The sequence below is a fragment of the Ptychodera flava genome, chromosome 9 (genome assembly GCF_041260155.1).
Source record: "Ptychodera flava strain L36383 chromosome 9, AS_Pfla_20210202, whole genome shotgun sequence".
Taxonomy (NCBI): Eukaryota; Metazoa; Hemichordata; class Enteropneusta; family Ptychoderidae; genus Ptychodera; species Ptychodera flava.
The window spans coordinates 28,270,633-28,286,976 of record NC_091936.1 but is presented as its reverse complement, the minus strand read 5'-3'; the positions used below and the strand labels follow the sequence as shown (position 1 = coordinate 28,286,976).

Sequence of the window (16,344 nt, the reverse complement as noted above, 5' to 3'; positions counted from 1 at the left end):
ATACTCAGCTACATATGGGTGGTCAGAGGTGCATACATGTACAGCAGATATGTGACTAGAATTTCACCCCAAAATGTCACCTCCTTAACACATTTAAGTGCAAGGGGCAAGATATGTGACTGGAATTTCACCCCAAAATGTCACTTCCTTAACACATTTAAGTGCAAGGGGCATACATATACATATATTTATACAGAGTGTGTGCACTACATGGGCTAGGCTGCATTCACAAATACTGGTGAAGGGACTGGAGGAATTCAGTGGGGCTTTGAAAATTCTTGCTGTAGTAGAGGGGGACTTGAAACTTTTGCTCTGCGTGTAAGCAGCGGACCTGAAAATATTTTAGTTTCCTATCTTTTTTCATTTTCAGATTCCATACTTAGGTAGATATTTCAATGAAAATGAACATATTTTTATGAAATCCCATGGTTCTAATGTTGCAAATAATTAAACAAAATCTAGAACAATTGTGTCGCGTTTCATGACTTTATTTCGAAAACATTAAAAAACGTATGAATGCCTTGATTTTTCATAACAAAAACAATAAGAAAGCCTGCCTTGTAAGAGGGCAGGCAAAAATTGTAAATAGTCGCAACGTCTGCGACTATTTATAATTTTTTTTTCAATATTTCTATGCAATGTATCAAATACAGTTTCTTGCTGTTTACTTACAGCATGTTGAAACACACAATATTCAGTCTGTCAATCAAAGCCTGTAAATGTAAATACTATTAGCGATAATTGAATTAGAGTCCAAAGTGAAAGTCATTCGTCAATGATACAAATGCACAGTACACATACGCAGGCTGTGTTGGCAAGCTGAAGATCGCAGTTGTATAAACTTAACAAAAGTATTGTCAAAATTATCTAAGTGATTACACCTGCTGCTCTGCTACTGCCTACGGGCAGTGTCATTGTCAATGCATACAAGCAGTGACAGAGATAGCTCTAGGTGTGATGTCGTTGAAGAAGAGTTTGGGTCATACGACGGTCATGATAGTGAAACATACTTGTACACAAGATCAGGCCGAAGGTCAACACATGGAAGACCAGGCTACTTACAGTTACCGATAAACAAAGGCCAAAATGGACAACAGGTGTACCACTGTTCACAAAATATTGTTGACTATGGTACACAAAAACAGTGCATCTCCTTGAATGTAATCATGGTACAGTTTTATTCTATTCCGATATGTCTACCTTTGAGTTTACAATGAATACTTTCCATAGAGTGCAGCAAAGACGTTAGTAATCAGTAGGTATAACGAACTTGATTTTTTTCAAATTGTATTATGTATCAACATCAATTTTTGTAGTTCATTTTTAAATCATGTAGCAATGCTTTAACTTATTCACACAGGATGAATATATATATAATCCTATGGTATATGGACACTTCAATGGACTTGAAATGCAACTGACAGCAAAATAAGAGCAGTACATAACACATATGTACATTATGTTGATAGGCTGTATACTGTATATTTCAACATAAGAAGATGTAAAACAAGAGATAAGAGTTAATACAAAAAAGCAAAATTACTGAAAAGTGTCGAAATTTTATGTTTGTGATATTGTTTGTATGATCAGAAAAATGTAAATATTGTTATACTTTTGCGTTAGGAATTTTTGATTTCTGGTATGTATTCAAAATTACTGAAGAGTGTCGAAATGTTATGTTTGTGATATTGTTTGTATGATCAGAAAAATGTAAATATTGTTATACTTTTGCGTTAAGAATTTTTGATTTCTGGTATGTTGGAATAATCAAATATAAAAAAAAATTAGAGAAAAAAAGGTTGCGTCACCATGCTTGATTTTCTCCAAACGTATGATGAAGGTCACTGTTTTTCACGAAAATCACTTGAAGTCAATAAGCTTATACGAAACCATTCATTTCAAGTTCAAATTGTCACATTCTCATTGTACAATTACACAAAATTTTCGAACAGTAAAGATTCTAATTTAAATGAAAACATTTGTGAATAAATGAAAATTTTTATTTCACTAAATTTGCCATTCTTACATCCAAAATTTCAGCGATCAAAATTTTGTTTGATGGAATGTTTCAGCCTTCCATTATTGTCAATTTTTCTAAAAGTTTTACAAGTAGCATCTAGGAAATATATGTCCTGTACTTTTTATAAATTTTTCTTTGATAGGTCATCATGCTCAGTTTTTTATTATTTGGCAAAGTGTAGCCATAAATTCACGTTTTGCATATACTCTCTCATGATCGTCATTTTGAGTGCTCTTCAGTGGGTTCCATTGACCCGACCAGGTTTTGATTAACTCAAGTTGGCTTAGACTGGTAAATCTAAAAGGTCCACTGATGCATTTAAAATTAATCAGTTTAAGAACTTGTCTTAGGAATATGGCTCTACAAAGTGCCGACAATATTTCTATAGAATATATTTATGTGCATGTCAAAAACAAGGTAGTGTCGAACATTGGGGACTTGATAAATTTTGATCATATTGATGGGGATATTCGAATTTGTTTTAGGGTATTGAGGGGGATCTGAAAAAGTAAGATTTCAATAGCGATTCCTCCAGCCCCCCCCCCCTCCACCATTATTAGTGAACGCAGCCTTAATTATAAAGAGCAGTACATATAGGGTAACAGTAAGACCTATTTAGTCGTAAACATGAAGAACAAGGTCAAATTGCGAAGGAACAGCAAAAGATAGTGGTACAAACAAAGGGGTATAAACATGGGGTGAACATTGAAGGCTATGGGATGAAGAGGTTCTTGTAGGTCATACATGCAATTATAGCTTTCAGACTTGGAATGGGGGAGCCATGTTTTACATGGTAGAACACCCCTGATTCCCCCGGCCCACGCCAGCGCATTAACTCAAAGCTCCTTAACTGTACGATATCCTCTTATGACATGTACGTTATCATGGGCTACCATATGGCAATAGTGTTATCAAAAAATTGATTAGTTCAAAAAATTCGACATCAACGTTAGTAAAGAAAAATTGATATTCACTTTGAAATTTTGATCCATTTTAGCTGTGGTTATCAGGGTCACACTGTCATAACCACGGTGTCAAAACGTTGACCTTGTCCCACATTTGCGCAAGAGGTATGCATGGTGACTAGCTACATACCTATCCTGCACGATACTTTAGCAATAGTACTATGTATGTAAACATACACAAAACGCATTCTCATAGAATATGCCCCTGCCACATGTCGTTATCGTGTTGTCACAGTTGTTGATATGCTGGCAATCAATCATATGTTAAGGGGACAAAGTCGGCATTTTTCATGAATTTTATTTGGTACGAGATACTACTTATATTGTTTGACAGGTTTAAAGATACTGAATAAATGGGTGACAATGCATATATTCGACCCCGGTTTTAGACAAATTAAATGAAACCATCGCGAAAATGAATTTTAATGGTCATGACCATTAATTCATTTTCGCGATGGTTTCATGTATCTTGTCTAAAACCGGGGTCGAATATATGCATGGTCACCCATTCATTCAGTGTCTTTCAAGATGTCAAACAGTATAAGTGTATCTCGTATCAAACAAAATTCATGAAAAATGGCCTACTTTGTTTATAAAGCTGTGTTCATGCCGTCGCTGCATTTCATAAAGGTGCATTTTATAACGGTGAAGCAGAGACGCTGAACAATCCGGATTGACTTGAATAAATTACTTACCGCCACTTTAAAATCAAGGCATATTGCTTGGCCGACTAAATGAAGGGATTGCTTATTTATTTATTTATTTATTTATTTATTTATTTATTTATTTATTTATTTATTTATTTATTGTTAACAGTATACATTTATACTTGTCCTAAGGAGAATAAGTCATCAAAATCCTGGTAATATAATCAGCGAACAGCCTTTATGACTTCTTGTGAAACAACAGGGGCCCTGCAATCTTTAAAGATGAGGTGGTTGCAGAATATAGAAAAAATGTCCTTAAAAGCCCTGACCCCCACACCCATCATTAGTTTTGCTCGCTCCCCTATGAAAGAAAATGGCGACAGCTGGGAAGTTACTTTGTCTTGACGATTACGAAGCACAGGCGAGGGAGCTATTGCCTCTTCGCGCCTGGGTGTTGATCAGTGCTGGAGCTGACGATGAAGTCACGGTGAACGAGAATAGGAGAGCTTTTCAAAGGTAGGAGTCTAGCACTTTAATGAGTGCTGCTTTTGAAACGTACATGCATGAAAGTCTGTTGAGTGGTCGCACTGGGAATCGAAGGTCAGGGGGCACAAAAGGGTTACTTTAAAGGGTCAATGACAAAATCGAGGTCAAGAAAATAGGATATTTGAGGTAAAAGCTTGAAATGTTGTATAGGTCCAGTCCCCCACCCCCTTGCAGTATGAAAAACCAGAAAATAAACCATTTCACCTTCGTTGCGTTCGGAAACAATGGGGTGCCAGGGTGGGAGGGCGGGGGATTTTGAGGAAAGGCTCCTTTTATCAGATCAGTTTTCTCATATCGGGTATAAAATATTTGAAAGACTCCTTTTGACATGGTGGAAACTTGATGTTGTTTTGCTAAATAAACCATTTCAATAGGCTTTTATGTCGAGGAAAGTTAGCATTGAGAAAAACTTAAACTGACACATCGTGTGACAAAGGTCGTTCATTTTGACACGTCACCAATATCTCAATCTTGCGACCTCTCGCTGGCTATATCCTCATGGTAACCTATAAATTTGCCTGACATACATGCACATACATGTATATACATATTTACATACGTAAATGCATGCATCTGCATGCATACATTGAATATTGGGTTATTCTGAGTGCATCCATTTCGGTATTCTAGTGATCATTATACATTTTACATTCTTGAGTGGGGCATCAAAGGGCCGGGTACTGACCGTATTCTGTGCAGTGTCAACAATTTTTCGTCCGATTTATAGCACGAGTGTAGTGAAGAACGCTACGTCGAAGCGCTTCTGGATAGCCTGTGCAGAGCGCGAGGCGAAGTCACTCGCCCAATGAGTCCCTTGAAACCGTTCAACAGTGAACGCGCTGATACAGCTGCAGGGATGGGGCGCCTTGAAACGGTAAATGTTACCGAACTGACGTTCCGTACAGCTTTATTAGTGTACGCAAAATTCTATTGTTCTCGATGGTATATATATATATATATATATATATATATATATATATATATATATATATATATATATATATATATATATATATATATATATATGCGTGTTTGCATGGCTTTTAGTTATAACCACAAAAATTTCTTTTGTATTTCCTATCGATATATACATTCACTAACAAAAATGCAAAACTAGCAAATAGGCCACTGTTCATCTACTTTGCAAAGACAAACATCACATGTTGCCTCTCAGTCAAATTTTGACATTTCATTGCTATCATATTTTAGAGCATGCTGGGTTTCAAAGTCGCGTGAGACATGAGTATCAACAAACAGTTGAGCAATGTTTCTCCTGCGACATCTGAAGGACTTTCTAGCATGAAGGACAACTGAAAATTGGATAGCGAAGTTGCAAAGGCAGACACGTTCTCATTTACTAAAATAGGGATTTAAAAGTTATTAATGACAACACCGCCCAAATCCAAAGAGAATTAATTATGATTCTAAAAGATACATAAATAAATTGTGAGTTAATTTATTTGATTGTGTATTTATTTATTGTTTGTTTGTTTGTTTGTCTGTTTGTTTGTTTTTGTTCCTTTGTTTGTATGTTGTATAATCTATATGATTCACAGATACTGGCTCAAACCACGGGTACTGAGAGATGTTTCCGTACGAGACATGTCAACAACTGTCCTTGGGGAGAAAATAGATGCACCAATTTGCCTATCACCGTCAATTCTCCACGGAACAGCACATCCTGACGGCGAGATTGCTACATGTAAAGGTAAGGAGTGCCAGCTAGAGCAGACAGTCGACAGATTTTTTTGTTACCTCGGGTATTTTATAATTTGTAACACTTATGAGCCCCTTCACTGAATAGTTACACCTATAAACGAATCTCGATGACATCGCAACTTTTCTTTGCAATTTTACAATTTCCACTATAGGTCGAAGTCTGGTGCACGATACCATAAGAAAGTTTCAGTTTGGCTGAGCACGAACACAAAATATTCCAAGCTGTTTGAGGCGGCTACTTAAATTGACAGCTTTCTTTCGGTGTCGCGTTTTTTTACAGCTGCAGCACAAATGAGCACTGCCATGATAATGAGTGCTTTCTCCAGTAAATCTTTAGAGGAAATCGCCGCCGTTCGACCCAAGTCAATCAAATGGCAGAACGTTTACACCTGGCGTGATCGTGAGGTCACAAAGGATATGATAGCACGAGCTGAGAGGGCAGGCTTTAAAGCGATTGTTATCAGTGTTGACGTTCCTGTCCTGGGTATGAAGAGAAGGCCTACAAAACTTGGCGGACAGGCAATGATGCGTACTCTACAGAAATTTGGAAATCTTGATAAGTATATCGGAAAGGTATCGACAATGCTCAGATTAGTTATCAGCATCAATTTAGAACTGCAGGAAAAAATGCAAAAGTGAATCACTCATAAAAATGCTCTTAGTGTTTTCGTCAATAGATCTTCGTCAAACAAAATATATATATATATATATATATATATATATATATATATATATATATATATATAGTATGTATGTATGTATATATATATATATATATATATATATATATATATATATATATATATATATATATATATATATATATATATATATATATATATATATATGCCCAGTTTGTAACAGCAGGATCAATCACAACTAGTGGTGTTCTCACCATAATGTGTATAGGTGTTATGTAACATGTAACATGTAAAATTCATGTAACAGTACTGTACGAATGTCACTTTCTAATATTTTCAGGTTTGGCTTTTTCACTGTGTACATTTATTGAATGATTGTTCAGTGTTAAATATAGACATTACGGAAAGTACCAAAGCACATATTGCCAAGCTAAAAATATATTGAAACCTTCGAGAGTCACGACCAGACACTCTGTCCCATATCAGTTTTGTTTCCTCTGTCAAAAGGACCTGGGGATCGGAGAAGACGTTCCACCTGAACTTGCAACACCTTGCCTTACCTCGACCTGGAAAGACATAGCATGGGTCAAGACTGTGACAAGATTGCCGGTCATCCTAAAGGGTATCATGACTGTAGAGGACGCTCTACTGGCCGCGGAACACAAGGTTCAAGGAATAGTCGTATCCAACCACGGTGGCAGGCAATTAGATGGTGTACCGGCGTCGGTAAAATCAATATTACGTGAATTTTACAACCAAACAGCTATTGAAAATTGAGTTTCGGACGTCATCACGACACAATTGGGAGTGTTTTCATGGTTACCCCGTTCTACGTGTTTGTATCATGCATTCTACTACTCTGAATAGACATGAGGCATTCTTTCGAACTGCAGTTCCGTTGATGGCGGTTGCAAATCTGAATCGTCTTTTTATTTCCTTTGAACTATTCCATACAAACCAAGTTAGATACACCATTATATCGGGCACCTTTCTATCTGGTCGAGCTAGAACGTGGAAGTCGTTTTCCGGCTCTGTAGAAACCCCGAATTACAGTCGGACTCCTTCCCCTATTTCATCGTCCGGTCCACACTGCTTAGTCATGCCAACGTTTCGAGGGGGTCTCTGCCCTATGAAACGCCCTTGTCTAGCGAAGTTGCCCCTTTGCATTGCTTTTTGAGTCAAATCGACGAGATTCTATGCTACTCGCTTCCCTAAGGCTGCGTTCACAAAAAACAATTAGGGGGGCTGGAGGAATTCAGGGGGGGATTCGAAAAGTTTTGGGGTAGTAGAGGGGGGGACTTGAAAATTTTGCTCTACCTGTAGGGGGGGACTTGAAATTTTTGGTTATTTTTGTGTTTTACATTTTCCAATTCAGAGTTTTTGTAGATAATTCAATGAAAAATGAATACCATTTTTTATGTCATCAAAATGTTTTAATGTTAGTGGCAATTTAACAAAATTTAGAACCATTTTGTCACATTTCATGACTTTTATCTCGAAAAAATTTAAATGTGTGATTTGCCTTAAAAAAACAAACTTGAGCCTCGTAACCTTGGCAGAAGCTGCAACTGTTAATGATTTCTGCAATATTTCTATGCAATGGAACAACTATACTTTCTTGCTATCTCCCTACAGCATGCTCAAACACACAATATTTAGTTTGTTGACAAAGCCTGTATATATAAATATAAATATGTATTCGGTGATAATTTAATTGGAGTCCAGACTGACAGTCAGTTGTCAGTCATACAAATGCATGGTACACATATATAGACTGTGATAGCAAGCTGAATACTAGACATTTCAACAGGCTGTAGGGAGTAGAACAAGAACGCAGTTGTATAAGCTGAACAAAAATATTGCCACAATTATCAAAGTTAATACAGCTACTGCCTACGGGTAGTGTCACTATCATTAATGCTCTCCTCCTGCACTGTCACTGTCACTGCATACCTGATCAGTGATAGAGATAGCTCTGACTCTGATGTACATGGTAGTTGAAGAAGAGTTTGGGTCAAATGACGCTCATGACAGTGAAACATACTTGTACACAAGATCAGGCCAGAGAGCAATACATGGAAGAACACATAGAAATATTTGAATTCTAGCATATTAGAATAATCAAATATTAAAGAAAAAAGATGGGGTCATCATGCTTGATTTTCTAAATTTTCACTTTCTTATTATAAAATGATACAGATGTAAAATTTTGAATAGTAAAGACTAAAAGGAAAAATATGTGACCAAATGGAATTATTTATTTTTTAAACAAATGTAAAATTATTACACCCGAAATTTCAGAGATTAAAACATTTATTTGATGAAACATTTTACCTTCCAGTATTGTCAATTTTGAGAAGCATCTACTTCAAATATGTCTTGTAGTGTTGAAACAATTTTTGGTAGGTCACTGTGCAATATGGCAATTAGCCAAAATTCACAATTTGCCTACTCTCTCATGATTGTCATTTTGTGTGCTCTTCAACAGGAGCAATTGACCTAGCCAGAGTTGGATTAACTCATGTTGGCTTTTAGACCAATAAATCTAAAAAATTTACTGATGCGTTTAAAGAACTTGCCTTGGGAATATGACTATAGAAAGTGCTAAAACAGGTTGTGTTGTACACCTGTGAGCGGAACGACACGACACATGTTTATTTTCTCTGCGCTCACATCCTTTACAAATATGCGGGCCCGTGATAGTTGGGAGGGGGGACTTAAAAAAATTTGACCATATAGAGGGGGGCATTTGAACAAAATTTTGGGTACTTAGGGGGGGGTCTGAAAAAAAATAAGATTTCAATCGAAATTCCTCAAGCCCCCCCCCCCAATCGTTATTTGTGAACGCAGCCTAAGATGATAAATTTTGCAGATTGATGTGTTATCGGACATCGTTGATGCAGTCGGAGACAAACTGGAAGTATACGTAGACAGTGGTGTACGAACTGGTACTGACGTTTTGAAAGCATTGGCATTAGGTGCAAGGGCAGTTTTCATCGGTAGACCTGTTCTCTATGGCCTGGCATGTAATGTAAGTCTTTTCTATTCTAAACTAAATCATGTAGGGGTTTAAATACGTAGTAAAGTAGCTTAAAATTAATGTCTTAATATCAATGGGTTGACACTGCCATAATATTTGAACGCTAGCATTATGCTCGATATATCCCCTGAATGGTAGGCTAAAAATTGCATCATGAAATAAGGTTATTCAAACATGTCAATACTTCCTTCTTATCTTATATATAATCCAAATTCAAGCACAGTATGTTTGAAGTCGACTAATTCAATCAAATTCACCGATCTCTCCTTAATCATTAATGTCGGTCGCAGTCATAGTCCCGCGAAAAACACAGTCCTTCGGTCCGTTAAGAAAAACATGCGTGTTATTGGTGGTGGTGTTAGGGGCGTTTAGGTCCCTTTTGTCACAAGACACCGCATATGTCAAACCTACTGGAATTCGATTGGATCACGGTACAAACATTCCCACATGCGCAAACGCACATATAATTGCGTGTATTTTCATAAGCGTTTGCACACATGTGGTTAGGTTTGAACCGTCATCACGTGACCTCTTGGACGTACTGTATATGAGTATATGAGTCTGTAGAACACATTTTCATCGCGTTCTTTTTATTCCAGAGTAGAGCCATTCCTTTACATAGTTCAAGTTCACTTTTTGTTTATCTAAGATCTTGTAGCTTTTAGGGTATTTTCATTATTTTATTTAAGAACCTCATGACATAGAGGAGCTGGTCAAGTTACCTTGATCGGTGTCAGATTTGGATCAGTGATCGTTTCCCTTTATAAATGTACTGCGCAGAAACTCAAACTAGGAAGTTGTTGAGAGTTTTCATCTCATGTAAAAAGTTTTCCCCGAGAGGGTAACTCAGATTACATTAACATTACATAGTAGGCTTCCAAGACAAGGCTAAAGTAGTGCAGAGTTGTAGAATGGTTAGGTTGTCTACTAGTAGATATTTAATATATTGGGCCAACCCTCGTCTCCTTGGTAACTGCATCCATAACTTGATTCTCTGATGTTCAATATTAAGAGGCAACAGGTTTAAGACTTTCAAATTTGACTAAATTCAATTGAACTTTTTTTCGGCTTTTTAAAAATATCTCCTTATTTCTCTTTATATTTAGATAGACTATAAAAAAGAGCTACATCAATCGACATATTTTTTGTAAAAGATTTGTAGCAATCATATACGTATGCTACTCCCAGTATTTGTAACGCATCACATAACCATCATATTGTACAGTTTGTGATTTTCAAGAACCCAGCGAAAAAAACGAGTAATTGCAGATTTATTTTTATAATGTTACTAGGGAAAAGAAGGTGTGAAAGCTGTTCTTCAAATCCTACGAGATGAGTTAAGCAGAGCCATGGCTTTGACAGGTTTGTGCTCCTTACAGAGAGAGCCTCGGAGAGCATGTGTTTGTGTTTGTGTTTGTTCGTGTGTGTGTTTGTGCGTGAGAGAGAGAGAGAGAGAGAGAGAGAGAGAGAGAGAGAGGAGGGGAGAGAGGAGGGGAGAGAGGGAGTGTGCATGTGTGGTGTATGTATACACGCATGTCTTTGACGTATTGAAATAATATCAGTTAAACAGAGACTGCAGGGTCGGCAATGAGACAAAGAATGGAGACTTACAAGCAAATAAAATACTTAAACTTGTCATTCGTGTTACCCTAACCAAAAAGAGGGCCAACCATAAGGATATGCCATTGAGTCGTCAGGTATTGTGACGTATACAAATTCAATTTAACTGCAAAGAATCGATAAACACAGGGCATCCGAATTGTCCTTCATAAAACAAATTTCACGAAGCAGTGGATTTCCTCGTTATTCCCTATTTCAGGATGTAGCCGAATAAGTGATATATCCAGGGATTTTCTGAGTAAGAGGGACCGATGGTCGAAACTATGATCGTGATTTGACTATCGCTGATTCGGGACTTGCATTCATCTCAGACGAATAGCTGTGCCAACCGATGTGCGTACTTGACCTGTATTTCGTACTGCGTCATACTGCGAATTATCGGTGTATCAGCCACGGCAAAGGATCGACTGTGTCTTCAGCGCCAACAGATATATTTTCATTACCAATAATTGCCTAATGTTAATCTGTTTGTCTCATGATTGTAATGCAAACTCAAATGAACTTTTTCATCACAGCACAATGGATGCATCACTTACAAGTTACATTTAAACTTTTGAATTTAAATTTCCAGTCGGTTCTAATTCAGCCAGCTGAAAGTAGTCATTTTACCTATCGACCACTGTGTAATCTATTGATTTTAATGAGAGTAATACACCTGCTAAACAGAAAAGTTAGGCAACTGGATGCCGTATGTTGTGAGTTCGAACCCGATTGAAAACTAGCCGTATTGATTACGTAATTGTGTAACAAAATAATATATGTCTACTGTATATATGTCTTGTTAATGCACTTCATGACAAGCAAGTTTCTGCGTCAAATAAAAAGGAACCAGTATGGTGCCTATCTTATACCACATACAAACACTTCATATTTCAAAATATTTCAAAATACAAAGCTGGGTTATATCGAAATAATTCGAAAAGAGAGTGATGACATTGTCAATTCAAAGAACGTTCGGACAAGTAGAAATTTCAGTCTTTTTCATATAACTTCAATTAAAACAAGGCAGTATTGCTGAAGGCAATGAGTACTTGGGCCGTGATAGAGTAATTTTGAGGACAATATATACTACTATTCAAATATGGTCTTGAATTTCCTCCTGTCAATTAGGCATTTGATTAACTGGTTATTAAACGAAGCAATGGCATGACAACGCCAAATATGTCTAGCAACTTTTGTGGAGTTTGAGGCAGGGGTTCTTTATTTATAGTGGAAATTGCTTTAACTCCTTAAATATTCAAATTACAGCAAATTTCTTTTGTTCTCGATGGTAGATGTCTAATATTTAGATGGGCATATTTAGATTTCTACCCTATAGTTATCCCTATATACCAAAAATCGGACATCCAGCTCTATTGGCTTGCTCAGAATTAGATATGCGCATAATTAATGAGGTACAATATGTGGTGTCATAAGGTGTCTCATCATACCAAATATGAAGGGTGTAGCACTTGTGGTTACTGAGTTGTGGACAAATATATATATTTGAGGTTAAAGGTCATTGAGGTCACGTGACATTTTGTCAAAATAATTGTATTGCTAAGTTATTCCTATATACCAAAAATCAGACCTCTAGCTCTATTGGCTCGCTCAAAATAAGATATGCGCATAATTAATGAGGTACAATATATGGTGTCATAAGGTGTCTTATCATACCAAATATGAAGCATGTAGCACTTGTGGTTACTGAGTTGTGGACAAATATATATATTTGAGGTCAAAGGTCATTGAGGTCACGTCACATTTTGTCATAATAATTGTATTGCTAAGTTATTCCTATATACCAAAAATCAGACCTCTAGCTCTATTGGCTCGCTCAAAATAAGATATGCGCATAATTAATGAGGTACAATATATGGTGTCATAAGGTGTGCTATCATACCAAATATGAAGGGTGTAGCACTTGTGGTTACTGAGTTGTGGACAAACATGTATATTTGAGGTCAAAGGTCATTGAGGTCACGTCACATTTTGTCATAATAATTGTATTGCTAAGTTATTCCTATATACCAAAAATCAGACCTCTAGCTCTATTGGCTCGCTCAAAATAAGATATGCGCATAATTAATGAGGTACAATATATGGTGTCATAAGGTGTCCTATCATACCAAATATGAAGGGTGTAGCACTTGTGGTTACTGAGTTATGGACAAACATGTATATTTGAGGTCAAAGGTCATTGAGGTCACGTGACGTTTTGTCAACCAAATTATATTGTTAACTTATCCCTATATACCAAAAATCAGACCTCTAGCTCTATTGGCTCGCTCAAAATTAGATATGCGCATAATTAATGGTGTACAATATGTGGCGTCATAAGGTGTCCCATCATACCAAATATGAAAGGTTTAGCACTTGTGGTTACTGAGTTATGAACAATAATGTATATTTGAGGTCAAAGGTCACCAAGGTCACATGATACTTTGTAAAAATGTCTGAGATATCTGCGTGAACAGATGGACTCACTGATGGACTCACGGACGGATATGACCCAATCTATAAGCCCCCTGGACTTTATCCGTGGGGACAAAAAACTGTGTCACTGCATCCTTTAGGCAATATGAATATGATGAGAAACTAAATTTTTATTTTTCTTGGCCTTATACATGGGAGTCTATGGAGAACTGCCTTATACATGGGAGTCTATGGAGGTGTAAACTCAAAAGTCCTCTAACACGGCCAAATTCGATCGCATTGTCGAACAAATCGACGTGCATCTGTATAGGGTTGGGTACTATTCTTGTGCAAAGTTTGAAAGAAATTGACCAGGGCATGTCTGAGATATCTGCGTGAACGGACGGACGGACGGACTCGACATGACCAAACCTATAACTCCCCCAGGACTTCGTCCGTGGGCACTAAAAACAACGCAACAGTTATTACAGCTACACCGGCGGTAGGTTCATATCCAGAGCCCCGTACGGTCTGCCCCCGTCGCTTGAAAACAATCTCATAAACCTGGTCATATGGGCAGCTGGATGCTTGACTTCCCGGAGAAGGCGAGCTGTCACGTTCAAGCTCAGAATTATTTGTCGATCAAATTTCAGTAAATTTACCTTACCTGGATGAAATTTTGTCTATAGGCTGAAATTTCGCCGAAGTTTGACAAAATTGCATCGATTTTTCAGGTTCATATCCGACATTTTTGAGTTTTGAGTGCAGACAGAAATAAGTTTTGAGGCAACATGGCTGCGACCCCATGTTGACCCCTAGCCCTACGTACGATGCTACGTGCTACAGCTAACACACAGCATCGTACGCAGGGCTAGCGAGAGAGTTGCCGACATCGACGGTTATTTACGAGAAGTGAATAAAAGACTGTCATTTTTGGAAGCGATCGAGTAGCTGAGGTAGGCTGGGATACGACTTGGGCCCAAGAACGCTGAATTTTGGCAGTAATTTGGCTTTTTACGTCAAGTCCCAAATTGGATTTGAAGTCACCGACCCTATATGTACGGGTTTTTGCAGGGCTGTGGTGAGCGGGGCTATTAGCTGTAGCGGAACACACAGCATTGTACGCAGGGCTAGTTGACCCCAAGTGAAAATGTGTTCGCGATCAAATCTTCCTGTATTTTTTTCAGAATTTTCGACAAAATCATTGCTTCTTAAATCTTTTGTAAAATATAAAATACTAAAATAAAAATGCGATGTGCCATGTCTCCAGATTTCTAGAATATCGTTCGTTGACCGTTCAACGGAATACTCATTTCGCAAACTTGTGACGCAGTTGAAATTCAATACTGACCGCCAAATAATCTTAATGAGACGAGATCATTCTAGACATCCTCCAAATTATCCAACCATTCGCGTTAGAGTTCAGCTCGCTTAGAGTATCATAACATTCTTCGGCCTTCGTTTAGATTGACCCTAATCTCTCCCATTTAGGAAATAAATACACAAGCTACCTTGACAAAACTTCGTGCACCATCCAGGACCAAACGCACTACAAATCTGTCTTGACATCATCATCTCCTTACATGGTAATCGGCATACCGTATTTTTTAGCAAAGGAGACGCAGAATACGTCGGAATATTCAGTTTCAAAACGTATTACATTGTGTGATGTTGTCAAAAAAGGTAATGTTACTGCAGTGGTATAAATTACAAAACACAAAAGTTCAAATCAGTTTATTTTGGACTGGCTTTACCCAACATTTCATATTGTTTCTTATGCCAGATTTGACCACGTGCTTACTGGCGACCCCTTTACATGCAAATTTTGTGTCAAATGGTGTGTTCTCCTGGAAAAACAAACGTACGATTTCTATATGAAGGAGGCGAAATTTGCCCTCAAAACTCGAAACCACCCCTTTATGGGGTGTACCTAGCTATTTTGAACGAGCTTCTGTAATCTGCAGCTCTATTTCGAAATGATGGTCCGGTTTTCTCAGCTCAAGGATAAGTGTTCTCCATCGCTGAGGGCATTACTATTCTAAACTGGGGGTACAGTTTCCAGTCGTAATGTTTTTCATTGTGTCCAGGATATAAAACCTTTCCTTTTCACACTCTTACTTTGATTAACACTAGTCCACATCTTGTCATCGATTAAACATGTTTCAAGTTTAATTAAATGTTAAATTCTGGTCTCGAGCCCTCTTGTTCGACCAAACTGAAATTACCCCTCCCACTTTGGCTCGTCCAGTGGGTGTAGCAAGGGTCGTGCCATCGCCTAGGAAACGGAGGGTGCATTAATTGTTGCATTTCGATGCACATTTTGATTATATTCAGAAGATTTTGTGGCAAAAACTCAGATAGAGAAGCATTAATATTCACATCTCACTTATTCAAGACTGGCTGAGAGCAGCACTTCCATTCAGTTAACATCATTACGCCATTTATTATGCCAAGAAAGATGAAGCCAAGACATTTTGCCCTCCCTGGTCTCAGCCAGAAATGGTTATACCTTATAGAGTGACCCCTCTCCCTCCAATTCCTCCGACCTCCCCAAGACCGTAAATAATAACGGGTCCCTTACGTCTTAAACGTATATACGTTTTAGCCTTCAGGCCGTATTGTAAAAATCTTATGAAAAGGAAGTCACATATATTACATTAAGCTGTTCTACATTGTGCCAACGTGACATACTTGGTTGACCCAGTTACCTTCTCGTGTCACCGCTTGGAGTAATGAATAGAACCATTTCACA

The 16,344-nt window shown here is 37.6% G+C and overlaps 1 protein-coding gene across 1 annotated transcript; it reads left to right on the top strand.

Moving 5' to 3' along the window:
* Window positions 1-3,999: 3,999 nt before the first annotated feature.
* LOC139140569 (2-Hydroxyacid oxidase 2-like) lies at window positions 4,000-12,353 on the top strand. The gene is made up of 7 exons (XM_070709914.1): window positions 4,000-4,148; window positions 5,735-5,886; window positions 6,178-6,470; window positions 7,046-7,264; window positions 9,411-9,569; window positions 10,871-10,940; window positions 11,398-12,353. Exons 1-7 carry the CDS (start codon window positions 4,006-4,008, stop codon window positions 11,463-11,465), a joined length of 1,104 nt encoding a protein of 367 aa, XP_070566015.1. The 5' UTR covers window positions 4,000-4,005; the 3' UTR covers window positions 11,466-12,353.
* Window positions 12,354-16,344: the final 3,991 nt, after the last annotated feature.

What these genes read in the sequence shown, in the direction of transcription:
- LOC139140569 (XM_070709914.1), top strand. Translation starts at nt 4,006, where the DNA reads ATGGCGACAGCTGGGAAGTTACTTTGTCTTGACGATTACGAAGCACAG. An exon ending in TTGATAAGTATATCGGAAAG is followed by an intron (nt 6,471 to 7,045) that starts GTATCGACAATG and finishes CTCTGTCAAAAG; the next exon opens with GACCTGGGGATCGGAGAAGA. An exon ending in CAGAGCCATGGCTTTGACAG is followed by an intron (nt 10,941 to 11,397) that starts GTTTGTGCTCCT and finishes TCCCTATTTCAG; the next exon opens with GATGTAGCCGAATAAGTGAT.